At 39.6% G+C, this 11,412-nt stretch overlaps 1 protein-coding gene across 2 annotated transcripts; it reads left to right on the forward strand.

Annotated features, from left to right (window-relative positions):
• Positions 1-78: 78 nt before the first annotated feature.
• Positions 79-11,349, forward strand: CASP8 (caspase 8). Of its 2 annotated transcripts, XM_033515952.1 has the most exons (9): positions 79-1,953; positions 4,211-4,540; positions 4,748-4,853; positions 5,841-5,979; positions 7,407-7,495; positions 8,125-8,236; positions 9,267-9,756; positions 9,869-9,921; positions 10,496-10,606. In XM_033515952.1, the coding sequence occupies exons 2-8, from the start codon at positions 4,230-4,232 to the stop codon at positions 9,909-9,911; spliced, it is 1,290 nt and encodes a 429-aa protein (XP_033371843.1). In that variant the 5' UTR covers positions 79-1,953; positions 4,211-4,229; the 3' UTR covers positions 9,912-9,921; positions 10,496-10,606. The 2 variants fall into 2 exon arrangements, with proteins under 2 accessions (XP_033371843.1, XP_033371842.1); XM_033515951.1 differs by lacking the exon at positions 9,869-9,921 and having other exon boundaries at positions 10,496-11,349.
• Positions 11,350-11,412: the final 63 nt, after the last annotated feature.

Below are 11,412 nucleotides of genomic sequence, written 5' to 3' on the forward strand. Positions count from 1 at the left end.
GGGGTAAGGGTTTATCCTTGTTTCTGACTGATTCCTGCACTTTGTTGGGCTGCATGAAATCAGTGAGGTTTTAACTGCTCCAGGGTTTAAGCTGAAGTGAAACTTTCAAAATACTCATTGTTATATATGATTAGCAATACCTTAAGGTGAAGATAGGAAAGAGTACTGTCTGGTACTCTCAGGTGCAATTTCTAGCTTGCACTGATTTTAGGAGGGGTGTTTTGCATTATACGGAGCATTGAAATGCAGCCAGTTTTCCAAAACACGATGGTCCCTTTATGATAATGAAGTACTTGTGTGACCCATTTAAGTCTTCCAAATTAGCATGGCTGCCACACTTGAAGTCACATTTATGCCACAGATAAGGAAAGTGTTTCATCCTTTGGTGGAATATATAACACTGGGATGGAATTGTGATGTTTCTGGTTTGCAGTTACTGTTCAGACCTGATGCACTCATTTTGTATCTTTAGGAAACTAATTTTTATCACTATGGAGTAACCATTGACTTTGTTTTGCAGGATCTTGTTTTCATTTTTAGTTTGGTAGACAGGGAATGTCATCATGCTCTCTTGCTTTCTCTGTAGAAACTTCTGCCTGGGTAATTTCCAGTGAAATCATAGGTAGGTAAAGGCAGTCAGAAGAGTCCGAGTTCACTGAGCCTTGAGTTTCGTGGGGGGAAACACGTGTGAAGTGTAAAAGACTGGTAAAGTCTCCCTTGCTGATAAGGAGTTTGTTTAAACAAAGTTTATGCTATCCTGATTTGGACTGTTTAGTGTGAGTATTTCACTTGTGTGTCGAGGGCTGTGTTTATGTGGCTGCACAGTTTATCTGGGTGCGTGCAGTGGTACTTGTCAGCACCAGCCCAAGAGCTGCACAGGCTGGAACTGGAAGTGCAGCTGCCATCCACCCAGTTGGGGAATTCTGTGTCATCTCCGGCAGGGTGTTGTGAGATGGAAATTTGAAACCCTTGGTGTGGTGAGACTGGGTTGGTTTTGTACAACTTAGGTATTTATCACTCCTTGCTGCCCACACTCTACACCTTTCTGTAACTCTAGTGATACAGAGCTGTGCCAGAAAGAAAACATGAAAACAAACAAATGTGGTTGGCTGCTGTTGATTCTTACTGATAGCATACAGAGCCATGCATGTGTGCACTCTCCACCTAAAGAATTAAGGAAGGGTTGTGTCTTGTGCAGCCCCTGTATAGACAGATTTAAGTGGAACTAGTATAAACACTCTTCTGGGGAAGTTGCTGTCTTGGCAAGATCGTGATGTTGAAGTGGTAATCAAGTTCCTGGTATCCTGTCCCTCCTGTCATTTTTGTGCAGGAGCTGTGTATCCTACTTTGTGCCAGTGCAGGTGACAGTCGCTACAGTTGCTGAGCAAGTAGGAGCCACAGCAGATTTCTTCCTCAAGATCACCCTTTCTAGGGAGATGAATTTTTGGAAGGCTGTACAAGGAAAATATAGGGTCCCTGAGACAGTTCTGGAGGAAACCAGAATGCAGGGGAGTCGAGGGAAATGAAGGAAACTAATTTAACAAAAGCACAGTAACATTTCCAGGAAGGGCGAGAGAGGAAGAAATCAAAAGTGAAACTTCTGTGAAGTGAAATAGTGCGAAAAGGGGTGGACCTTCAAAGTGCTGATTGAGAGGAGAAGCCATTATTTGTTTGTCACAGTGCATATCTCAGCATTGTGGCTCTTTCAGATTGCAACTGAAGTCTTGGTTCAGGTAAGACACAGAAGAAATTATGGAAGGAAAGAGATGCTGAGAATTGGAATGACATGGAGACAAACATTTTGGACCTGAAGTTGGAGTACTTGTGCTGTTCCTCTGTGCTGTTCCCAGCCTTCGGGTGATGACACAATTCCTGCCAGTGAAACAAGGTTTTCTGATCTGTTACTAGAGTAAGCCTTTTGAAAGGAATTTGTACACCTCATTCTGTCAAAGGGTAAGCTATAATTTTGAGTTTGTAAAGATAGATAGGTTGAAATCAATGAATGTCTGTTTTCTTTGCAAAATCTTAACAAATTTCAGCATTCCTAACTCTCTTCATAATGCTGTCTTGAAGATCTGCTGTGAGTCTGGTAGCCATACTGAATGCTGCTTTATTTCCTGCTGCATGGAAAATTCTGGCAACTTGCATGCTGGTGTTGTAAATGCATATCACATTATTGGCTTTTCGCAAATATTATAATAGATGTTATAAGATTAGAAAATTTAGCTGTATTAATATAGTTTCCTTTATTTCTGTTATTGATGGAACTTAGAAATAGTGGTATAATACATATATGTTAAGCTATGGCATAGTATTAAAACAAAAACTACTTTTGTTTGTATAACCCAAAGATTGAAAAATATAGCTAGAGGCCCCCCTGCATTCGTAAACTATTTTATCCAGATAAAGACTGCCTGTCCAGAGTTCTAGGGGAGGAATGTATTGCATTTCTGTTACCAGGGAACGTAAATCTCGATGGTGCCAAGAAGATTGATCTATTGGAAAGGGGGCAAGAGAAAACTAAACAGAAGAACACCAAAAATCTTAAGAAGAATGTATGAATATGTATGAGAATTTATGGATATGTAGTAGGGTTCTGTTTTTAAGGGACAGCTCTTTGTTAGTAAGGTGTGCTCTCTTGGCTGAATGCAGAGACACCCGGCTGTATCTGTATACTTTACTTTATTTTTATTTCCTAATTGTCTTTTTTTTCAACTTTTAAATTCTATAAGCAAAATACGTGAACCTTGTTTTTCACACTGGGAACCTTTTCATTGAAGTATATTACATAAATCATTTCAGAAGAATATTTAGTTGTTGATTTCCCTGTATTTACTGAGTGCTGGTACTGAATTTGGTGCTAATAGTTGGCTTTTTTCTTAATTTAAAAAATATCTTCCTGTTAAAATGGCGTGAGTTGGAGAGGGACTTCAGAGAAAACGGGTGAGTCATAGCAGAGTTGTTGACACAGCAGGGCAGTGGACTGAGATATTTCAAATGAAAAGATGTAGATACAGCCATCTCTCACTGTCTTTTAATTAGGATTTGTGTATGAGAGCAAAAGTGCTGAGCTGTGCTCTATGCTAGAAAGCACTACGTATGCTACTTAGTTGTTGCCGTAAAACAAAAGTAAAACCTGATTATTTCATGGCTTGTTTACCTTTTCTTTTGCACAAGTTCAGTAATAACCAGTTCTCTGAAAATTTAAGTGTGTAGTAGCTGAAGTAGGGATCTCCTGCTTTATTAGCATTTAATTCCATTGTAACATAATTCTTGGAAGTCATGTGACAATACCGTATTGTGAAAAAGGCAGACTTCCTGGAACTTTCTTCAGAGTTGCCCTCCCATGTAAATGATTTAAAATTACTATTAATAGCAATAGTAGTTATACTTGTATCAGTTAGCAAACTGGGAGAAACAGTGGCAGTTAAATATTGTTTTAATTGTGCACCCTGTAGTTACAGACCAGCTTCAATGTAACATGTAGGTGGCAGTTCTCTTCTAACTGCAATAATTTGATGGGTTTGAAACTTACAGCATTTGAGAAGTAAAATGAAAATTTCCTTTACAAGAAAGATTTGCTTTTATAAACAATATCTCTTGTATCTTAAATGAAAGGCATGATTTATGTGAGGAAGAAGATTTTACTTGCTGCAGATAAACCAAAACAGGAAGAGGTGCTTTGGGTGTGCTGACCAGAGGCAGTATAAAAAGAAAGGAGAAGCCAGATAGCTTAGACTAGCTATACTCATGTGAACTCTTAGTCTTGTTATGGTGTAAAAGCTTTGTTATGGTGTAAATTTTGGCAGTCTCATTTATTACAGTCTATATTTCAGACTGCAGGTGGCTGTTTCTCCCAAATGGTATCAAACTTCATAAAAAACCAAACCTGAACAAAACCAGCAGCAGGCTGCCAGGACTGTACATTGGTACTTCCCACTGTCTAGAGCACCACAGGAAGCAAGAATGATCTATGAGTTTCTCTGCTAATGGCAATAACTACAGAAGTTTCAATATTCTTTGTTAAGTCCAGGGAACTGAAAGAGCTAAGCATCAAAGCTACAATAGCAAGACAACCTCTCTCTATCAAAATACTTCTGATTGCATGTATTTATTTTGGGCTATTCTACATGATGTAATGCCCCTTATATAAATCATGTTGTTGCACTAATCTTGCTGACAAATGAAATCAACTGCTGTTTGTGTTTAGATCCAAACCCTGATGTGAAATGAGTAGAGACTTCTTCAAGCTGCTTTTTGAAATTTCTGAGGCTTTGGTCACAGAGGAAGTGGCAGCTCTTAAATTCCTCAGCCTGGAGCATGTCCCCAGGAGGAAGCTGGAAGCCATCCAGGAGCCCAAGGCCTTCTTTGAAGTGCTGCAGGAGAAAGACATGATTGGGGTGGGGAACCTGTCCTTCCTGAAGGAGCTGCTCTACCAGATCAGTCGGATCGACCTCCTGGCTGCCTACCTGGGCTCCAGCCGTGAGGAGATGGAGAGGGACCTGCAGGTCCCAGGCAGGGCACAGGTGTCAGCTTACAGGTAAACACAGGAGCATGCAGGGTGCAACAGTTCAGTGCCAACTGTCTTTTCTGTCTGCAATGTTGTCTTATGAATATCCCAGCATAACTGTGTTTATTACACATGAATTCCTGCCATTGTGAGTTTTGCATTTTGCAGTTCAAATGTTTAATTGTGGTCTTTACTTCTTACGGCTTTCTTGAAGGTCACTCTGTTTTTTATTGTCAGGCAACTGCTGTATAGAATTGCAGAGGACTTGACTCCAGAAGACGTTGCAAGTGTGAAGTTCCTGCTCCAAAAACTATTACCAAAGAACAAGCTCCAGGAAAACGCTGTATGAAAAGTGCTCTTGAGTTTTTTGCAAGGCTAGTTTGGTGTCCTCTAGTTCTTGTAAGAAGGAGGAAAGAGAAAGCAGTGTGCTCTCATAACTTTGAAAGAATTGTGATGTTAGCTATTAGCTGCTGTGTGAAAGAACAGATCCTTATTTTTTGCATTGTATCTTTGCCTTTTTTTCTCTTCTGATTCTATTTTCTCTTGCAAAATCCATCATTCTCTTCCTTTAATCTTTGTTTGGCATTTATAAGGCAACTGTCTTTATAAGACATATGCTATACCTAAGAAGAGTGATGTTTGCTAAAGGAAAAACAATGTTTTGGAGACAGAAAATCGAGTTCTAATGTGAGTTCAACCACAAATTTTTGTGTGTCAATGGGTAAATTTTCATCTTTATTGTAATTTGGAGTAACAATATATTGCTAACTTTCCCCCAAAAGTATTAAGAGGTTGCGTGAGCTAGTTTAATATTTGTAATGAGCTGTGTTATAAAAATGCTTCGTATTATCAAGCACCTTCCTTAAAAGTCCTATTTGTATTGTGGCACGTAGAGGAAAATTAGCAGATTTACTTCCAACTTGATGGACAATTGAGCTTTAATAAACAAAATTAGTGTTGAACAGCTTTTCTGTAATAGGACATGCAAAATGGCATAGCTACAGGACTTAGCAGCACTTCATCAGAACACAAAGACAGAACAGGATGTTCTGTCCTCATCAGCGTTTTGTACTGCTGAAACAAAGCAGGATAGCCTAGTTATAAGCAAATTCTAATTTTCCTGCTTTAAGGTTAGTGATGATGTGTTTATTCAGTTGCATTGCATCTTGGCCCTTGCTTTAATGAGTTTTGGCGGAAAAAGTAATAGGTCTTTAGCTGGCAAGTCTCTGTGAAGGAGGATGTTGTCTTCTGTCCTGTTGCAGAGGTGCCTGATACTGCTGTTATCAAAGGTCACTGGATGAGATTGGGTTATGTGTTTTTGTTTTACCAGTCAATGTTGCAGGTCTTTCTGGAAATGGAAATAAATGGGATAATTAAAGAAGATAATCTGACAATTCTGAAAGATCTATTCCAAAGCATTAGAGCTGACATAAAGAAAAAAATTGATGCCTATGAAGAAAAAATAAAAGGTATATTTATTTAATCTGCTCTTTAGGAACATTTTGTGGGTTTTATGGCTCCATCCTTGTCAGCTTAGAAGTCCAGCCATAAGGGAGAGATCTTATTACCATAACAGAACATACAACAGAACAGCTCTGAAGAGCTCTGATTTCTGAAGTTTTCTGCTACTTCATTATCCCATTGTGGATTCTTGTATCTATCCTTGAAGTATGTTCTGTGCCTTGTACATGCTCTTCTTCTGCCTTCTCTTTGCCTTAAATGTAATTTATCTGTTCAGGAAAAAGTGTGGTACTGGTTTTGGACCAGCACAACTTCCGAGTCACTGGAAGAGACAGAAAGTGACAGCTGACTTGGGGAAACTTGAGTTGGGAGATAGTCAGAACTATTTTGTGTTAGCTAGGCCCTTTGTTCTTTGTCAAAGGAAAGTCCCTGAAAACCAGTCACTTGACTGAAGTGTAGCATTCTGTAACCAGATGGAAAATTTCAAGGACTTCAATATATCCGGGCTGTTGCAGCTGAGGTGGTGCTTTCTGGCACCACAGCTGGGTGTTCCTTTGGGAAACAGGATGCTCAGTCAATAACGACTTCCTTCTGAACGGCTCAGGACCTGAGTTTCCTCAGATACATTTAAACAGTCCATGCAGTACCCTGCAGAGCTACCAAGCAGTTTTCCCTGCATGTCTTTGTGCTGCTGTCCTCTGCTGGTGCCTCTAAAAGAGCAGAAGGTAATTGCCAAGGGAGGCTAGTGCAAGCAAGTGCTGTGTCAGGGGAATGGCTTTTTAGTAGCATTGTTATTATTATTTTGTCCTCTTGATAAATAGGAAAAAAGCATGCTGTGTAGTTTGTTGTCCTGACAATTAAATTTCATTTAAACACATTTTTGTAACTTGTAAAATGAGTACTGTGATTTTGTTTCCTTGGTTAGCGTCATGGATTTGATGATTTCACTTTTTTCAGAAAGTTGTATTCAAATAAGTGCTCTGAGAAGATCTTTCATTATGCTGGTATTTTGCATCCTACTCACACAGTAAAGTTCTGTGGAGCAGAGACAGTAGCCTCAGAAATAAATGGACCAGCATTTTGTACTATTGTACAAAAATGGGTCTCCTCTTTCACTTACATATCCCACAGTGGAGATGCTGGTGAATGGCTTGCCTTACTCACATCCAACCTTTTATTATCTGTATCTTGCTAGTGTAGAAGAGCAGGGGAGCAGAGAAGCAATGGAGCACAGCCTTGCATGGCTTCTATAATAACCAGTAGTCTGTAAAACTGGAGCTGTGTTTGGCCCAGCTCTACAAAATGCTGCTGTCTCACTGGTGTGAAAACCCCCTCCACCTCACTCCTTGTTCTGGCATTTTGAGTGTTGAAGTGTGCACAGCAGAATATTTGTCCTTTTAGTTCTAAAATGTTTTGTTTATCTTCTCCTTCTTAGAAAATTATTCTAGGGAAGAAGTCCGCTATCCTGTGTCTGTGTCTGGGCATCCAGAGGAACAAGGAGCAGAGGGGGAGGCAGCAAAACAGGTGAGAAATGCCTCAAGATTACTTTTGAAATATTTGTCCATCTTCTGGGAGAGGGAGGATAAATTCATGATACTAAGTAGGTGGAACAGCCAAGATGGAGGGATTCCGGCTCTATATGTAGGTCTCGGAACAATTCCTATTTTTCCAAGCAAGACCAAGCCTTCTTTGTGGGGACCTGGTTGTTAGCAAACTTTTAAGCAAGAAATGAACCAACAGTTGAGTGAAGAAAACCAGTCTTACTGATAATGGAGACTGGGACATTAAAGTCCTGGCCAGGATGTGAAGGGAATAGCAGAACCTGCTACCTCACTGAAATTGCACAAGTACCCTCAGAGATAGTGGTGGAGTGCAGAAACTTTTCCTATGCACATGCAAATTTGTGTTTCTGGTTTCTTTCTCGCATGTCAAAATCATATCCTGACAGAAGAGAGAAAGAAGGAGGGGTCCAGGGAGACAATGCAGATTCCTCTCCTCTGTAGCTAAATTGAATACAGTTATTGTAGGCTTTTCCTTTCTTGTTTCTTGGCCTTTGTGATTTACATAATGATGGACCAGCGATCTGTATATAGTGTATTTCTCTTTTGAATGCTTGGCTCCACTTTCCTACCTGCTTTTTTTTGTTTCTGCAGCATGGGAAAATTTATACGATGAAAAATAACCCCCATGGTTACTGTTTAATTCTTAACAACCACATTTTTAAAAATCCACGTGACAATAGAGAGGGAACATTGCAAGATGGAGGTAAGTACTTTTTAAATTAAATTATTGATTTTTTTTTCCCCTCTGATAATTCTCCACAAAAAATCACCTTATCTTTGCTGTGAAGAAGAATCATGTCCATGGTACTTTCTGGCCTCCAGAGACTGGGGTGAGTCACTGTACCAATTGGAAATATGCCACTTCCAACATTTAGCTGATGGCTTAAAGAAGGATCTAATTTTTGTTCTAGGAAAAAGGCATTGTCTTTATTGGTTATATGTACAACTAGTGAAAAAGTGATTATTATTCCACCTTTCCAATTTTTGATTGTTTTTAGTTCTTAGCTATGATAGAAAAATATTTTAAGTCATCAAATTCTCTTCAATGCTCAAACAAATGCTCTGTAACTTTCCTTAAAGCCTGTCTTCCTGCAAGTCACTTTTGAGATAAATAAGAGTAAAACAGTAAAATCAGATTCCTGAAAGGACATGTCACAGATACTTTAACTCCATCCAGCCCATTTACAGGCTGCTTTCTTCCCAGCAAGTTCTCTCTGCCCACACAACAATTAGGCCATTATTTGCTGAGAAGTCTTCATGGCATTTGTGAGCAGGTTACTGGGACTTACTTCGTGCTACATCGACCATTCTCACAGAATGAGGGACCGACTTCATTTAAGAGTGGCGAAATTTGTCATTCTAAAGAGGTGGCACTTTAACTTGCCAGGTGTTGTTCTTAGGCATCTGAGACTACTATGCAATGCATAGTTACAGCTTGTTTTAGCACAGTAAACTTCACTGATTTGTACCAATACAGCACAGAATCTGAAACATGTTTGTGTTTTAGAGAGCATGATACTTAACCCAGTTGTATTTAAAAAAAATAAAATTAGGCAAATTAGGCATTTAGGTTTTTCTAATAGGATTTGGCAGGCTAAGAGCTAGTCAGGTGATTTTACTGGTGGGATCTGAACACTTCTGCTGATATCTGATCTACCACACAGACACTGATGTTTCAGCATCTTCCTTGTCACTGTGTATGTTTAACAAGTTCCTTCTGATTTTTTCCCCAGAGGCTGTGAAGAGGGTCTTTAAGTGGCTTGAGTTTAAGACAGTTGAGTACATGAATCTGGAAGGAAAAAAAATATATGAGACAGTTAAAGAATACAGCAAAAAAGATCACAGAAATATGGACTGTTTTGTTTGCTTCATTTTCTCGCATGGTGAAAGAGGCAAAATAAAAGGTGTTGATGATGAGTGCGTAAATATCGAAGATTTAGTCTCCTGTTTCACTGGAACTAATTGTCCTTCTCTTGCTGGCAAACCCAAGGTGTTTATCATCCAGGCTTGCCAAGGCTCTGTGCGTCACCCACCTGTTACAATAGAACCAGACTCTTCTGGACATCTTGAGGTGGATGCTAGTCCTTTGACTTCCATTCCTGATAAGGCTGACATTCTGATTGGCATGGCTACAGTGGAGGACTACTTGTCCTTCCGCAGTCATAAGACTGGCAGTGTTTACATTCAGTCCCTCTGTGAGAAGATGGAGTTGCTTTGCCCACAGTAAGTACTACTTCTAATTCTTGTACATTTAGGTTATTGCATATGTGCATTCTCAAGCATGCTGTGCTGAAACAGTGGTTTGCAATGTGCAATTATGGCTTTTCACATGCAGGACAGTGGAGAACAGTACTTATTTTGAAATTGGGCACTGTTAATCTTCTACAGGTGAGCCAAAGTGTGACTTCCCCTGGTTTTCCTGTGACAAAACCAGGGTTGTAATGCTGCAACATTACACACAAACAAGTGTGTGTGTGTGTGTGTGTGTGTTTTAACATTTTTTGACTGATAAATTATTTTTCTTCCAGTGACACCTGATTAGAGGTGAATTTGTTGAGTGCTTACACAGACTAAACTCCCCAGTGTTCTACAGGCATAATTTTCATGGTTGCCTCCCACCCATCCCCTCATAAACTTCATTTAGAAAATAGAAATTTCCCTTCAGATATCATTTTCTCATGGCATCCAAAAAAAGACATGGAGAATGTATAGGTTTGTTTAATCTTGGTGACCTCTTCTGGTTGTAACCAAAGCAATGCTACATGGAGGTTGCTTTTATTTCCCTAAAACACACTGAATTCTGTGGTTATTCAAAGGAATGTGCAATTTTAGTGGCAATAGGGTGAGGAAGATACCAGCCTTCCCTGGGATACCACTTTATTGGGGCAAACACACATCACCTTCTTGGCTGAGCTGCAAGTACCATGTGTTTCAATGTAACTTCTCTTCATTTTTGTTCAAGGCGTGTGGATCTCACAGCCATCCTAACAGAAGTGAACAATGAAGTGGCAAGAAGAGAATTAGAAGGATCTAAGCAGATGCCAAAGATAACATCAACACTACTGAAGCAATTGATCTTTGAAGTTCCACAATGAAAAGTAGACAAGAATACACTAGGTTAGGAATGACATCTGGAGTGGGCTTTGATATGGAAGAGAATTTACATGAGAAATTATCTGGATCTATGTAGTAGCCCCAGCCCTTTAAGGAAGCATAGGACCTAAATTTTAAAACTTCCATATTGAATCAGTTTTCTGACACCTGGATCTGCAGTGGTCTTTTAAGGCTGTGGAAGACTACAGATCTTTGGGGTTTTTGTCCTGCACAAGCAGTGAAGTATGTTCAGTCTGGGTTTCAAGTGCAAAAGGACTTTCAAGTAGTATTGAAATTGTTACTGGAAATGTCAATGGAGTCTCATTTGTGTCTGAGTTGTTTCAAGTCCCTAAAATCTGAAAAAAAACCCCAGAATGCCGGATGCATTCCCAGGCAGCATGTGTAAGGTAACTGCCTTACACAGTTCAATTGTTGTCTGTCTTTGGAAGCTAAAATTGTTCATGGAAAATATTGTCCTGCTTCAGAAGGACCAAACCCCCGTGATTATGTTAGTTTGGTTCCTCTAAATATTTGGTTTGATTTATGTCAATCGTTTACTTGAATAAGCACCTCAACTGTGTAAGTTTTTCAATTATAAAGGTTCTCATTTCGTTATTTCTCAGAGCTCTCAGAGCACAGTGTGTCTTGAATGACTGTGGACTACTGGAAGGAAGCTCTGTAATCGTGTTTCTGTTATAATAAATTCTCTTGGTTTTTGTATCACCTCGGTTTGTGGCGTGTTCCTCTCTTGGATGAGCTTTGTGAGGGACAGTCAGCATGACAAAC

Source organism: Parus major, chromosome 7 (assembly GCF_001522545.3).
Source record: "Parus major isolate Abel chromosome 7, Parus_major1.1, whole genome shotgun sequence".
NCBI classification, from domain to species: Eukaryota; Metazoa; Chordata; class Aves; order Passeriformes; family Paridae; genus Parus; species Parus major.